This window comes from Bos taurus, chromosome 22, assembly GCF_002263795.3.
Source record: "Bos taurus isolate L1 Dominette 01449 registration number 42190680 breed Hereford chromosome 22, ARS-UCD2.0, whole genome shotgun sequence".
Classification (NCBI taxonomy): Eukaryota; Metazoa; Chordata; class Mammalia; order Artiodactyla; family Bovidae; genus Bos; species Bos taurus.
The window spans coordinates 2,740,669-2,757,706 of record NC_037349.1 but is presented as its reverse complement, the minus strand read 5'-3'; the positions used below and the strand labels follow the sequence as shown (position 1 = coordinate 2,757,706).

General features: G+C 44.0%; 1 protein-coding gene across 2 annotated transcripts in view; it reads right to left on the bottom strand.

Moving 5' to 3' along the window:
- Window positions 1-2,738: 2,738 nt before the first annotated feature.
- CMC1 (C-X9-C motif containing 1) overlaps window positions 2,739-17,038 on the bottom strand; it is a 78,566-nt gene continuing 64,266 nt past the window's right edge. Inside the window, 2 exon segments of one of the 2 annotated variants that reach the window (NM_001076548.2) lie at window positions 2,739-5,425; window positions 8,558-8,648. In NM_001076548.2, coding sequence (NP_001070016.1) covers window positions 5,305-5,425; window positions 8,558-8,648 — 212 coding nt within the window. In that variant the 3' untranslated portion in view covers window positions 2,739-5,304. 2 annotated transcript variants of the gene reach the window in all.

Below are 17,038 nucleotides of genomic sequence, written 5' to 3'. Positions count from 1 at the left end.
TACCTTTGATGCTAATTGTACATTTCTGCCTCTCACATTGAGAATGGAACTGAAAGTTTGCAGACATGGTTTTACAAAGCGTATGAAATGCCTAACATAAAAAAAAGGAAACCATATCAGAGAAGAGTCATTATTAAGTTGCATAAAGGAACAGATGGAAATGTGAACAGATTACATTCCTGCTGACCTTTTAATGTGTACAGATAAGAAAATTATTACAGTGGAACAACAGTATCTGGTTTACTCCATCTATATGTGCTATTGTGTCTCAAAGTTTAATAAAATCTTTTTTTTTTTAATTTTTTATTTTTAAACTCTACATAACTGCACTAGTTTTGCCAAACATCAAAATGAATCCGCCACAGGTACACATGCGCTCCCCATCCCGAACCCCCTCCCTCCTCCCTCCCCACACCATCCCTCTGGGTCGTCCCAGTGCACCAGCCCCAAGCATCCAGCATCGTGCATCGAACCTGGACTGGCAACTCGCCTCCCACATGATACTTTACACGCCTCAATATCATTCTCCCAAAGCTTCCCACCCTCTCCCTCTCCCACAGAGTCCACAAGACCGTTCCATACATCAGTGTCTCTTTTGTTGTCTCGTACACCGGGTTATTGTTACCATCTTTCTAAATTCCATATATATGCGTTATTACACTGTATTTATGTTTTTCCTTCTGGCTTACTTCACTCTGTATAATAGGCTCCAGTTTCATCCACCTCATTAGAACTGATTCAAATGTATTCTTTTAATGGCTGAGGAATACTCCATTGTGTATATGTACCAACAGCTTTCTTATCCATTCATCTGCTGATGGACATCTAGGTTGCTTCCATGTCCTGGCTATTATAAACAGTGCTGCGATGAACATTGGGGTACACGTGTCTCTTTCCCTTCTGGTTTCCTCAGTGTGTATGCCCAGCAGTGGGATTGCTGGATCATAAGGCAGTTCTATTTCCAGTTTTTTAAGGAATCTCCACACTGTTCTCCATAGTGGCTGTACTAGTTTGCATCATTTTTTAATCACAATGTTTATAAAATTTGAAGCTGCCATCTAGACTTTAAGACTTGAAATTACCTCACTGCAGCCAATTCTGTCCTGGTATTAATACATCCCTCAAGTCTTAACTGAAAAAAATGACGAAATAGTTGAAAAACTGTATGTTGTATGAATTAAACTTACAGTCATGTACATTATCCAGGTAGAAGTGGGAACAGCATCACACAGGCTTCCATCTAATCTTCAGCATATAGTGAAAACTCCACTGGGTATGTTACTGTGTAAAGCCGTTTGCTTCAAAGGGGCTACACCCGCCATTAACATAGAGCAGCTTATTCATCAATTAGACTTTATTTTGAAGTGTTAATGATTTGCTTATTGAGTAAGTGGTTTTTAATTAGCGAGGAATTTTAATTCTAGAAACCCAGTTCTTTGCTGTGTTGATGTTACGGTGGCGCTTCCCAGGTGATGAGAGCAGGAGCAGGGGGCGACATGAGGATGAGATGGTTGGATAAGACATCACCACTGACCCAGTGGACACGAGTTTGCACAAACTCTGGAGACAGTGAAGGACAGGGACGACGGACGTGGCTGCAGTTCACACGGTCGTGAAGAGTTGGACGCAGTTCACACGGTCATGAAGAGTTGGACGTGACTTAGCGACTGAACCACCACCACTGCCCAGGCGGCTCGGTGGCCAAGAATCCACCTGCCCACGCAGGCAGGACCCACAGGAGACATGGGTTTGACCCCTAATGGTAAGGATGACTTCATCTGGAAATTCCTCTGTATTTCAGGGTGATAGTATTAAGAATATTAGTAATAACTGTCTTCAATTCCTACATCTTTTGCCTGAGATAAAGCGTTTGATGTCAGAAGGCTTTTATCCTTTTTGACAGTTTCAAACACCTTGGACTCAAAAAGAATATTTCAGATCTCTTAATACACTAACTGAATAGCATCCATATATAAACAGTGTTCACCATTCGCCAGATATTTCTATTATCTTCCTCACTTATTCAGTCTTGTCTGTGATTAATGGAGTTGGTGTCAGATGCTGGAATTTATTCTGACCAATGAACACAATGAACACAGCTGACTCAGGGGAGTAGGATCTCCTGCCAAGTAATAGAACAAAACCCAATATGCATAAAACTAATCGGAGGCTCCAGGCTTCAGCTGAGGGAAGCAACTACCTGTGTAATAACAAAGCAGCAGAAGCTGTATCATGGCGGTGTAGGCTGTGCATTGTATCTAATCTCTCAGGGTAGCTTACTGGTTTGTCTGTTCCAAAAGCGAGATTGGGAATGTTCCTTAAAATGAGTCATATGACATAATGGCTTGATGAATGGTTTGAACAATACCAAGACATTGTTTACTTAAATTATTTTTGTTTGAAGTAGATGTGAAATACTGTCCTTGCCTAAATATTTCAGGGTTGGTGCTAATTATTAGTTGTTAACAAGACATCTTGTTAAATCAACTTTCGAAGAGACAGTGCTTTTGCATCTGAACAGTAAGGTAGTTGTCAAACAGGTGTGCTAGAAAGTCAGTGGTTGATGTTCCTACAGTTCAAAGAGCTATACAAATGATGTAAAACTGTAGGGAAAATTAACACCCCAATATTTTCCCCAGTCATAATTTTTAAATGCACCCTTTATGATCATTTCTGTTAATGGTGAGATTCAAAGAGAAATGAGGATGGCCCATCTGTGGCTTATTTGAAATGGAAAATTTTGTTGACTTATGTCCCACTAGCTGGAACTTACTCCACAGCAGTGGTCCCCAATATTTTTGGCACCAGGGACTGGTTTCATGGAAGCCAATTATTCTGTGGATAGGGCTGGGGGACGGTTAGGATGATTCAAGTGCATCACATTGACTGTGCGTTCTATTTCTTTATTTGTACTGTTACATCAGCTCCGCCTCAGATCCCAGAGGCTAGGGACCCCTGCTCCAAAAGATTCACTTGAAAATGTCTTCAATCTCCAGGGGTTTTTTTTGTTCTCATTTTTAAAGTCTTTGTTACAATATCGTTTGTTGTATGTCTTGGTTTTTTCGGCCTCAAAGCGTATTGGATCCCAGCTCCTGCACTGGAAGGCAAAGTCTTAACCTTTGCACCACCAGGGAAGTCCGTAGTCTCCAGGTTTTTATAAGGATAACCCAGTTCTGCACTTCCATAACTCTAGACTGAAAAGAACATTGATAAACAAAAAAAGCCTCTTTATCCCCTCATTACCTAAAACAGAAGTTACATCTTTTCTAAAAGGAAACTGTAGTTCTGCTAGAAAGGAACCTAATTTGTAAGCAGAGCAGGGATGTGACTCCCTGAAAACCTGAGGGGCAGAGTGGGAGAGTTCAGACCTCAACCACCCAAGGGCCGAGTCCTAGGGAACAGAGCAACGTTCTCATCCAGAAGCGCCCTCTGGAGAAGACAGCTCACACAGGATGGAAGATGAGCGGCCTGCAGCTGCCCAGGAGAGCCAGGGTCAGGGGGCATGCGCGGTGGGGGCCAGCGGGAGGGGTGCCAGTGGACGGGAACGTGCTTCCCACAGGGGACGTGTTCTGTAAGCTAGTCTGTCCAGTAGCGGTAAGGACGTGACATCCGCACATTTGAACTGTCCACGTAAAAACGAAGCTGGCCCCTACAGAATAGCCACAGGTTGTATGTAGCTTTCAAAGTATCTTTCCCTTTCTTCATTTAAGTCATCGGACTGCTCGACAGAAAAAGGCCCCCAGCAGTGCACGGGCTTGCTTACCCCACACTGGTGCCTGCTGCCCTGGTCTCCTGCCTTTTCATCTGTACACAAGTGGTGCAATACCTACACGTGTGGGTGAGTTCCCCTCTTTCTGAGGTCCCCAAAATACCTAAGAGATTTCTGCACCTTGCCTGATAAAGGTGCTGGTTCAGGGCACCTAAGAGTTTCCAGTTTCTAGAGGGACCATGTAGAAAAGGAAAATGTCTCAATTCTACTTAACAAAAGTGTAATTTACCAAGTTGCTGTAAGTCGTAATTAGCTTGAAGGGAAAAGTTTCCTTGTATCTGGAAAATACAGATTACAAACCAGATATTTTAGCCAAAAACCAAAAAGATTATAATCTTGTTCATTCTGTTTCATGGGACTGGGGCCTAAGTTAAATCTTAGGCAGGAATTTCTATTTGTGATTTTAATAAGAACTACGTAAATGCGTATAAATATATATACATATATGTAAATACATATAAAGTAGCTGGAAACTAGTTGCAGTGGCTATGGTGAAGAGTTAACACTTGTATGAAAAAAAGCAACTTTTAATATAAAAGCCTGCAACCAAATCACTGCACTGGGACAGAAAATGTTTACACTCATCACTATGTTACAAAATGGCCATTCATCCTTATAAAGAAGACTTTTAAAACATTAAAATATTTTCAGTGGCAGAATTAACATGTCAGGTCATGGAGTGTTAATACATTTTAGGAAGTTTTCTATTAAAGATGTAAGCAGGGACTTCCCTGCTGGTCACTGGTTGGAACCTTCCCTGCCTGGGACAGGGGTTTGATCCCTGGTCAGGATACTAAGATCCCACAAGGCACAGGGCAGCTAAGCCTGAGTGCTGCAGCTGCGGAGCCCAGGCACCACAGCTAGAGTGTGCCCCACGATGAAAGAGCCCACACACTGCAGTTGAGACCTGATGCAGCCAAGTAAAAAAAAAAAAAGTAAAACTAATTCATGTATAAGCATGTATCTGTTTCCAAATAAGCCTTCTACTAATAGTCACTGAAGTGCATTTACCTCGTCCAAGACGCGGTCCTGCATATTCTACTTAGCTGCAACACAGTTAATCCTCACATCCACAGTCTTGGTAACTGTGGAGACTACTTGCATCCCAACTGCTTAGTTATTAATACAGTGGTCAAGCCGGGCTCGTGACCGTCCTGCTACACTGCCCAGGTACTGACTCCTCTGGAGACTGTCGGCTCCTGCTCTCCTTTCGTCACTTCTGGCTCCATGATGAGTCCATACACTGACGAGTAATATTTGTGTGGAAACCTAAAATTCATTGTCACTGTTAGAGAACTATAGTTGTGAGACCATCTATTTAAAATCTATTACGACCAGGCAAACCATGTCCCAGTTCCATGTCCAGTTATTGTCTTATCAGTCAATAACTTTGAGGTTAAAAAAAAAAAACTTTATTTCAGATAAAGTTATTTCCATAATTAAGGATAAAGGAAACGCACTTCCCTGAGTCCATTATTTCAGGTGACTGATTTCCATGAACACTGGCGTTCCTGAGCATCATCTTGAATATTTGCCTACATACTTGTGGGAAGCTTCTGTAGCCTTTTCTTGGTAGGAATTCCAGTTCTTCTGAATTCCTCCCTTTCCTTCAGGTATTCCATTTTGCATTCTTCATAAAAGGCTGGATCTTTATAGCTGCGAGAAGGAAAACAAAAATCTTTTAAAGCAAATCACTTTGCAAGCATGTAAGATAAGCCTGCTTTAATAATAAATTCAGACATCCAGTTCATCAAGCACAATCTTTACAAGCTGGTTGTTTTAGTCATAGTCATAAATTCATTGTAAAGATGAGGCTACCAAATGAAAGGAAAAAAAAAAAAATAACGGTTCTTTCTTGAATAGCAATGTCCCAGGATAGGACAGTGGGGAGCAGGGCCCCGTGTGAGCAGACGTCACCATGACATGCACACAGCACGCCGTGTGGCCCGGGGCACCAGGGAGGACAGAGTAAAGAGGAGAACGGGCAGCTGTCGGGAGACGTGTGAGCTGCGTTCTGAAGGACCAACAGCAATCCGCACAGAAGGCCCCCGAGGAAGAACCCACAGACGAGGGAAGCCGAGATGTGTGGAGAACTACGTGTAGCTGGTACCACGACAGGTCACGGGCTGGACAAAGGGCCTGAGGGGCAGCTGGAAAGGCGAGGGCCACATCATGGCAATCCATTCCTGCCCCATGAGAAGCCCAATCTGCCCTCCCGGGCACTGTGGACCACACACAGGCCAAGGAGCGCCAGGGGTCAGGAAGGTTACAGGCCAAATGCCCAATAAATACTCCAATAATCCAGACAGGAAATGACAAGGCCCAATGATCTAAAGGAGTCAACTTTCTGGTGAAAAGGATGCAGTGGAGCTGGGAGAGATTGGGGAAATGCAATCAGGAAGATCCTGAATCCCAGATGATCAGAACTCCCAAAGACACAAGGCAGGAGTCAGAGGAGCTGCGTTCAGTATGGGACCCACAGGAGAAAGCAGAGAAATGCCGTGACCACAGGAAGCACTGACTTTCACGGGGTGCAGACTGAGCTTTCTCAGATTGAAGAAGGAGAGGAGACCCTGGGGAAGTAGCTTTCAGGAAGAGGTTCAGGAGGAAAAGATGGAGAAGAAGTAGGCAGAGACACTGGGCAGACAGGATGAAAGGGGGTCTAGTAACAGAGAAAGAATGTAAAAGACACATGCTGGAACCTTTGGAAACACAGCTCCAGGTGGTGAGGGCAGAAGCCAGACATGGTTACTGAGGGACGAGCGAGATGAGATGGGGGAAATGAAAGAACACGAACCATCGATGCTTCCCGTGTCACTGGGCAGAGATGCCAGAGGGTGGTGCTTCCACCCACAAAGTGTCTCTTGTGGTAGGGCAAAGGCGCCTCTTGTGCAAAGCAGGTAGGGCAAAGCAGCAGGTAGGGCAAAGGCGCCTCTTGTGCAAAGACCAAAACACAGTATTTCTTCAAGTTTGCTGAGACTTGTTGTGCTAGTGCTAAGTCATTTTAATCGTATCCAACTCTTTGTGACCCTATGGACCACAGCCTTCCAGGCTCCTCTGTCCAAGGGATTCTCCAGGCAAGAACACTGGAATGGGTTGCCATTTCCTTCTCCAGGGGATCTTTCTGACCCAGGGAGCAAATGCGCATCTCACTGGCAGGTTGAGATCTGCACTGGCAGACAGGTTCTTTACCACTGAGCCACCTGGTGGAGACTCGTGGTCAAGTAGAATTCTTCCTCAGCAGCTCTCATTCCCTTCCCACATTCCCGTCCCTCCTCTCGGTTTCCTCTCTGCTCCTCTCTCTTCCAAGCAGCGGCAGCCTCCCCCCAACCCCCAGCCCCCCGGATGGTCTAGGACCTCTCTTCCCCCTCTCAAGGGTGAGAGACAGCGGGATATTCCAATGATTAATATTCACATAGCAAAAGCTGAAAATAACACAGACGAACTTTTAACAAGAGCCGGCGTCTTCTGAGTACCTGGTATCGATACCCTCTACGTCCCCATTGCTGGAGTGACGTGTTTCCACGTAAGGAATGATCTCCTGCTGGAGCGCAAGGACCCTGCCCAGGGCACAGCAGAGCTGAACCCCAGGGGGCCCGGGAGACCAGCCTGCTGCCCTCTCCAGTCCTGCTCCCAGCTTCAGGGCCACCCTGTCCCAACCGAGAGCAACAGGCACAACGGAGACTGAAACTGAGCTGTCAAAAGCCATGAGTCAGGTGCCCAGGGAAGTTAACAGTCACACAGACGTGCAAGAGGCCCACATGCATCCAGTGTCTCCTGGGGGCTCCAGGGACCAGAACTCTTATTTCTCCACAGTTAAATGCTCAGTGCAGGTCTGGGCTCATAAAAAAGAGCAGCTATTAGAATTGTTTTTATTTATGATTAACTTGAGAAAAGAGTGGACTTGGAGTATGTTTCCGTATCTATAAATGCAGATAATCAGTATTCTAAGAGCGCGTAAATCCATGTGTACCTTATTTGTTATCAAAAAAGTAAACAATTTAAGATTCAGATAATCACCACTTTCTTTTTATGTAATCATCTAAGAAGTATCTGACATAGATGCTCGCAGGCCAGGGGAGCCGAGTACAAAAGGTACTGATCTGTTCTGACCTCACAGTCGTCTGATCTCACAACGACTGCCAGCTCCCTGCTCATGAAAGCGCTGCGCCCGCCACACCCCGTCAGAAACGTGGGTGATGATGAAATCTGGGGCGACGAGCAGAAAGCACCTGCATTCAAAGAACTCCACACACTTTTACTTTAAGACTCAACAAACTACAATGAAGTATCAGTGAGCACATTTAAGAACTATTTTTTAAAGTAATTTAACTTCAGAAATCTAAATATACCTTTGTTTCCTTTGTTTGATTTATTACAACTCTCCTAGAAGTTAAATATATTCATCCAAAAGATCCTAAGGCTGGTAAAATTACCTTTTCATTAAAAGATAAACATAAGCATAATATATTCAATAGATTAACCTGTTCATGAAAAGGCATTTATTAAATCCTATGAAAAATCATGTATTTTTATGGCTGACCTAATATTTTAATCAGATAAAATGCTGACAAACACACATAACTTGAAAAGACCCTTCATAAATATGTTGTGCCCCTTGTAGAAGCATCTTTACCAAATTAAAATTTTAGACTCAGCCAACAATACGATGAATCTGGCGGGGGAGAAGTACAGAATATATGACACAGAGTGAGTTAAATAACACTCTCACCTCCAACACATTACACACATACACGCAGGAACACAAACACCGAGGCTACTACTTACTAAGATGTTAGACAGTCTTTCAGTGCAGAATTCTCTTTCCGGCATTTTACTACCATAAGGACTCCAGAGTCCTTGCAACACTTAGTGAAATCTGAAATAAAAAATTTGGAAGAGAAAAAATGATCTGTAATTACATCTCTGTAAGTTTAAACAGCTCTAAAATCTTCATTCATTTAACATCTCTAGCCTAGATTGTGCTCGGCACTCACACAGTACATGTTCCACAAAAGACATGAACGTGAATAAAAGGTGGTAGATCTGAAAGGAGGGAGGGGACCCCTGAGGTAAAGAAGGAGTTGCTTCACAGTGACACACGGAATGCAAAGATGAAGCAGGATTTCTAACTCAGACATACTTCATTTCCCTGAGGTAAAGAAGGAGTTGCTTCACAGTGACACACGGAATGCAGAGATAAAGCAGGATTTCTAACTCAGACATACTTTATTTACCGCTTTGCATTCATGTCTCTGTGTCATACTTTGGTAATTCTTGCAGTATTTCAGACTCTATCAGTATTATAATTGTTATGTTGACCTGTGATCAGTGATCTTTGATGTTACTACTGTAACTGCAGACACGGAGAAAACAGCAGGAGAGCTAGAATTAGAAGTGGAGCCTAAAAATGGGATGGACTGCTTCGTCTCCTGATCACACCTGACCAGAGAAGTTGCTTAAGAGTGAACAAAGACTGTGGGGTCCTGAAATGGAGTCTACTCCTGGTGAAGATGCTATAAACCTTGCTGAAATGACAACCGAGGGTTTAGAATATTACAGAAACTTAGTTGAAAAAGCAGCAGCAGCAGAGTTTGAGAGGACTGACTCCAGTTTTGAAAGTTCTCCACCAAATCAAATGCCACCAACTGGCACACTGCAGGCAGAAGAGAAATCGTTCCTAAAACGAAGAGTCCTGTGCAGCAAACTTTATTACTGCTCTCTTATTCTAAGAAACCCACATCAACCTTCAGCAACCCCACCCTGATCAGTCAGCAGCCACCGACATCAAGGCAAGACCCGCTTCCTGCAAAAAGATTACGACTCACTGAAGGATCAGGGCTCAGAGGAGCGTTAGCATTTTTCAGCAATAAAGTATCCTTACTGAAGGCATGTACAGTGTTTTTTAGATGTAATACTATTACACACTTCATAGTCTACAATGCAGTGTGGATATAACTTTTATATGCACTAGGAAGCCAAAGACTGCGTGTGACTCGCTCTACTGTGATGCTGAGTGTTTTGCATTGGTCTGGAAGCAAACCACAGCATCCCCAAGGTCTGTCTACAGAGAGGAAGCATGTACTCCATGGATGAACAACAGATCCCACTGTGCAGCACAGGGAACTACAGTCAGTGTCCTGTGATAACCACCATGGAAAAGAAGATTTTAAAAAGAATACACACACACATACACACAGATACGTGTGTGCGTGCTCAGTCACTTTAGTCATGTATGACTCTTTGCAACCCCATAGACTGTAGCCCGCCAGGCTCCTCTGTGCATGGGATTCTCTAGGCAATAATACTGGAGTGGGTCGCCATGCCCTCCCCCAGGGGATCTTCCTGACACAGGGATCGAACCCGCGTCTCCTGTGTCTCTTGCATTGCAGGCAGGTTCTTTACCACTGAGCCACCAGGGAAACCCATAAACATATGTGTATACACACACACACACACACACATATACACCCATAAACATATATATATATAAAACGGAGTCACTTTGCTGTAATTGTAAATCAACTATACTCCCAATTTTTTAAAGTAAAAGAGTATATTCCAGAAGAGATGAGTAGGGAGAGTGAAGGGGGTTGTATCAGACACAGCCCCTCCTGGGGTCCAGTTTCTATGACTACTGATGGCATCCTTCAACCCTGTTTCCTTCAGACAACCTGCCATGGTCCTTTACTTTGACCCCAGGCTTCCCATCCCATTCCTGAGTCAACTCTGAGGTGACCCAGAATCTAAATGGCTTTCTATCACATTTCCATTCTGGCAGTTTGCCCCTCAAATCCTACTGGCCCCCTCGGGGTCCTGCCTTCTCAGGAGCCCCGACCCACAGAACCCTGGTGCCGGAGTCCAGTCACAGCGCCCGCTGCTCAACCTGGCCTGCGCTGGGGCAGACCAGCTTGCTCCTCAGCCCCTCCTTGGGTCGGGCACGGGGAGCCCCTTCTCTAGCAGCGACTCTCCCCAGCTGTCTCGGTCCTCCCCCTCCCCTGTGGTCTCTAGTCCCAGCCTCGGCCACCTCATCTGTAACCAGCCATGTCCATGTCAGACTTTAAAATACGACACCATCCTCACCAAGAAGCTTGTATCATCATTTAGTATAAAATTATCCGGATTCTCTTCTTACCCTTCCAGCTACTATGGAATATGATTTATAATCATCTTAAAACAAGCAGGTAACTTCAGGAGTCCCCATGAAGACACATAACGTGTAACAAGTGGCTTTGAACACAAGCAAACTGAAAACGACGGACATTTGTAAATGCACAAGAAATTCGAGGGGCTGTGCTGGACCGAGAGGCCTCGGGCACAGACGTCCGTCTGTCTGCAGCATCAGCGCAGTCTGCGGGGTGTGGACGGGCGGAAACCAGGCCTGCTGGTGCAGGACGGGCCTGACTCCAGACGGAGGGCACGTCTGGTCACAGCCGTGGCGCAGCGATGCTCCAGTGCGGGTCACGGGCTCCGTGAACTAGATGTTCACCAGTCTCAGGACTGCGACCATTTGCTCTGAGTCCTGAACTGAATCAGGCATCTTTTACACTCATCGACACACGCTCTTGTGGTCTCTGTGCCGATGAGCTGGGCATGTGGCCAAATCAGAGCAAAGGAGACTTCCTGTGTCCTCTGCGACGCAAAAAGGCAAAGCAGGGGCTTCCCTGGTGACTCAGTGGAAAAGAAACCTGCCTGTCAGCGCAGGAGACACGACCTCGATGCTTGAGCTGGGAGGATCTCACATGCCGTGGACCAATTAAGCCTTGTGCAACGCAACTGCTATGAGCCTGCACTCTAGAGCCTGGGTGCCACCGCTACTGAAGCCTGTGTGCCCTAGAGCCTGTGCTCCGCAACCAGAGAGCCACCGCAGGGAAAAGCCACACACCGCAACCAGAGAGGAGCCCCCGCTCACCAGAGCTGGAGAAAAGCCTGCACAGCAACAAAGGCCCTGCACAGCCAAGAATAAACATGTAAAACTATTTTTTTCTAAAAAAAGGGAAAAAACATTTCTCTTTTAAAAAAAGGCAAAGCCAATGCAGGATCAGGTCCTTCTCATCAGAGGTCCTGAAGAGAGGCAGCAAGCCCACTGGAAAGCCCACTAGCCTGCACTCTGGAAGTCATTAGCATCCTTCCACGGTACTGTTCTCCACACAGCCTGATGCGAAGACCTGCCTTTCCAGAGGCAAGGGTTACGATCCTAAGCAAGAATTAAAGCATGAGCTACCCTCAATGGGAGCGTGAACAAAGTTAATCCAGAGGTGACGAATGTTCAACGGTGGTGACGGGCCGTGGGCTGGCTCCTCGCAGCCCCACTGTCATTCGGAGACCTGGACCGGCTCACTCGGACAATAGCATCCACAGAAAGATCGTGGGCATCAGGGACCTCCCCTCGTAAACACGTGCGCATTAACCAAACCCCAGTCCCTTTCCAGAAAACACGAATGCAAGGGCTCCTACCAACAGTATATTCTCTGAATTCAACACTCAGTACTCTAACACTTGACAAATTTACAAGCGAACGCTCAGGCACTGACTTACGTTAAGACCTGTTTTCTCTAACGTGACTAAAAATGTCCTCAAGTAGGGAAGTGGCTCCAGATAGCACGTGTGTGTTCCGATGGCCATAAAGGCACAGTCTCTGCGTTTTCACACTTGTCCAGATCTCCTCAGGAGTAACTGTGACTGGCCCGAAGCCTCAAGCTGTTTGTAAGGTTTCTGTCACTTGTTTAGCGACACTATTTTAATGAGGATCCATCTTTCAAACCACATTAGCAAACCTTCATATAATGGTGATGTCGCCAGCTGATTTCTACAATGGTATTCTGAAACAAGCCCAATTTAAATCACTTCTGTCTCTCAATATTAAGTGTTAAAAAGTTTGTACACCTGTAAATAAATATTCACCTTTAACCACTATGAAAATGAACTGTCATTCACTTACATATACCTTAATGTAATACAAATAAATATCAGTAAAGAGTGACAGTAAAGAGATGATTAAAAGTTATTCCAAACTTTAAAGAAGTTTGGGTTTAAAGACAGCATTCAAGACTTTTTTCTTTAAAATATCAAGAACATGAAATTCTTTCTTTTGAAATTCCTTTCTCTGAAAGAAACCACTGAATGTCATATAAAATAAACGATGGGAAACATATTCTGTGAGCAGGATAAAGTCTGCATCAAGTGAAGCTAGAGAAAACAGAGATAAAGTCTTCTCCCAACTTTAGTCTAAGATAATCGGCAAAAGAACCATACTGTAATTAAGTACAAGAATACATAATTTCCAGTTTATATAAGAAAAACTTAGGGGAACTCCATATAAAAGCAGTAAGAGAGAAATGGTTTGGAATTCATTGCTTTTCACTCATTTAATTTATGAACTTTGGAATGTATGTTAATATTTAAATAACTGCCATAATTAGGTTTCCTGATTAAGCCGAGGATGAGCAACAAAGTGTGGATGGGAGCAGGAAAACTGACCTTCCACACGTCATCAGTTTCAAGCAACATACAATTTGGCAGACACAGTCATCCAGGTAGGACGATAGCATTCAATGAGAGATATCAATTTAAAAACATACCAGATTAAAAGAAGTAATTCCAATGTTTCATTATTTCTGAACCACTCCTTTTATAATTCAAACAATTTATATTTTCTAAACAATCCTGAGCTTATGAATTTTTACACAACTATCTTTAGACATAGCACTTATTTCTAACTTTCTAGTACTTTTATTTCCTCAATAAGTGAAGTACTTAATAAAGTACCTATTTTGTTTCAGGCATTATAAAAAGCAGAGCTCTATTTAGGTACCAATGTAATTTAGAATTTTTGACATGTAAGTTCTGTGTAATATTTCTATGACTAAACCACCATCTTGATGGTCTCACTTTTAAATCTGGAACTTCAATCTAATCGAAAAGAAAGACATTTAGGAGGTCTTGCTTACTGAAGAAATGTAGCAAGAAGATTTTTAAATCACCCTCAATTCAAAACATTTCATCAACTGCACAACAGGAAATCTTAAGCATAAAACTGCTTCCTTATAGAAAACTAGATAAAAATAAAAACAGAAATGTACTTGAAATGATGGATAAATGATCTGCCAGCAAACATTCTGACAACAACAAAATTTCAGAGACAGTTTTTCGAGAGATCCATAAAATTAATCACTCAATGGAAAACATAACACGCAGAAGCCACCTCATCTTTCTCGAGGCTCAGTCACCAAAACAGTGACTTCCTAACTGAACTCACGCCTTCAAAACGTTTCCGTTTCCAAAGGTGAGTCGAAAACACTGCAGACGGGGGAAATCACCAAAATGCCATCACGTCAACGCTCAGCAGAGGATCCAGCTGCAAATACCTCATTTATCTGTTCCTTTTTTAGTTTTTACTTTTATACTGGCGTATAGTTGACGAATAGCGTTGTCAGTCTCAGGCGTGCAGCAGAGTCAGTCATCCGTATACGCACACCTGCTCTCTTTCAGATTCTTTTCCCACATAAGTCATTACAGAGTATTGAGAAGAGTTGCCTGTGCTACACAGTAAGTAGGTCCTTTTTAATTATCTACTTTATATACAGTAATATGTATATGTTAATCTCATATCATTTATTTCTTAAATTATCAGAGTAGAATGAAAATGAAAAGTCACTTACATTCCTGCCTCGTAATAGTAACAACAATAGCTAACACTTCTCTTTACTGTGTACCAGGCACTAGCCAATGAGTTAGGACAGGCTTTCACAGGCATTAACTGATTAAAGTTTTTTTTCATGCATTCTTTCAGTACTTATATACAGGCTCATAAAAACGCCACTCGTTCACTCCGCTTGGGGACGGGAGGTGGGGCAGGGCGGGCGTGTGCCAGCCACGACCGCAGGCGGTGTTCCGCGTCGGGCTCCGTCCTGAGGCAGTGGAAGCCCTCAGAGGGGCTCCGCACAGCGGAACGGCTTGATCAGGCTTTCTTCTGCAGAGAACTACGTGAGCTGGAAGGCAGAGACGTGGGGGCAACAGGGAAACCGGTGAGGAACTGAGCACAGTAGTCAGACTGAGAGACGGCAAGGGGGCGAGGCAGGGAGCGGCTCTGGAGAGGCGCGGACAGCTACCAGGGGGCCGTGACGGACACGGGGACACCGTCAAGACACAGGGTGACAGACGGGGGTCGCGGATGACGCCGACGCCTCCGCTGGGCGCAGCCGGCGGGTCCGATGTCTCAGAGACACTAGAAAAGGAACGCACGCGATGGGGGAAAAGATCAGCGCGTGCTTCAGACACGTCCAGCTGGGAGGAGCCCGTGAAACACCCAAATGGATTGTCGGGCTGAGGCAAGTGGAAGACACTGGTGTGGCATCAGTCACTTATGAAAAATAAGGAAAAGTAAAGAGGGCCCAGGTAACCACTAGGCTGCCAATATTCAAGGGTCAGTGGAAACACGGGCACCTGAAAGACGGGAGGACCTCGGGGCATCACAGAAGGTAAGGGGACCAAGAGGCTGACCCTCTGAGTAGAGATCAGGGTCCACTGGACCCAATTTTAATTTCTGAGTTTCTCAGAGTAGTTCTAACTATTTTAAAGATATTTTGATTTTCATTTTTTCTGAGGCCTTCCAAAAAACCAAAGAAAACAGATACTTTGTAATATAATAAAACTCATTTCTATCTTGCAATTATCATATGGACTCACTAGAACTTTGTGTAAAGATAAGATACAACAAAGACTCAATGATCTTTTTCCTACATTTTGAAACTTTTTACTAGATCATCCTAGGACTTCTTTCATCATGACTCATCAATTATTTTCAACTATGCTAAAACTGACTAAAATAAGAAAACATAATGATGGAATCAGCTAGAAAGAAAGTGAAATCGCTCAGTCGTGTCCGACTCTTTGCGACCCGTGGACTGTAGCCCACCAGGCTCCTCCGCCCATGGGATTCTCTAGGCAAGAATACTGGAGTGGGTTTCCATTTCCTTCTCCAGGAGATCTTCCTGACCCAGGGATCGAACTCGGGTCTCCCTCATTGCAGGCAGATGCTTTAACCTCTCAGCCACCAGGGAAGCCCAGAATCAGCTAGAAGAATGATTCAACAGTGAAATAAACCACTATTTTATCAGTTTTCTTACTGGATCATCTGGCATATTACATTATAATTTATCAATATAGAAAAGGAGTCTTTTTAATGTTTGCTTTCCTTGAACACAGTTAAGATCTTTTTTTTTTCACTTCCTGATTATGTTAGGTAGAATAAGAGACCCCAAAGATTTCCAAATCCTGCTCCCAGAACCCAATGAATGTCAGGTTATATGGCAAAGGGGAATTACAGTTACTAATCAGCTACAACCAAATAAGGAGATTATCCTGGATTATCCAGGGGGTCCCAGAGGAATCACCAGGGTCCCGAGAAAGGGAAAAGGGAGGCACGGATGCTAGGACTTCCAGCATCTAAACCTGTGGGAATGAAGTTTTGTTGTTTATGAATCACCAGTTTATGTTATTTTTGTTAAGCAGCTCATGCTAAGATAGTTTCTAGAAACTGAAAAAGCAAAGAAACGGACTCTCTCATTGAGCTTCCAGAAGGGAACGCAGCTCTGCCAACATGTGGATATTAACCCAGAAAGACCTGTGTCATACCTCTGAGTTAGACTGTAATGTCACACATCTGTGTTGTTTTATGGTACTAACTGTGTGTAATTTGTGACAGCCGCCATAATGAACTAACTGCACTGCCTGTAGCAGAAGAAGGAAAACTAACAAAAAGATGATTCTCACTTATTAGATGAATCAGAAAATGCATGCTAAGACCTGAAAGCAGAGCTCCAGATTCTGCTGACGACGACAAAACTACCTACTATGAATACAACCACCAACTACTATCTTCAGATGACAGTATCCCAGATGACCTTCTCAAAAATCAGGAACTGATGAGTAAATAACAAACTCTGCAGGACAAAAAGGAAACGAGGCCTCCTCATCCAATCGGTCACCTGACAAGAGGCACCTGGTGTCCTGTAACAGGAACCGGCACATCCCACGTGGTAGGGACCCACGGTGGCGTTCTCCCATCTTCCGTGCTGGTGTGTATGTGACCCAAATACTCAGTCCTGGCTTATAAGCAAAGATGATCACAAGGAACTAGCATTTGTGGGACGGGATGTATAAGTCAAAAAACTAAAATTTCTAAAAATTAAGGAGCAAAAAAGATGACTATCTTCTCTACAAAAAAAAAAAAAATTAGTAGCCAGCAATGTTTACAAAAGCATTGTA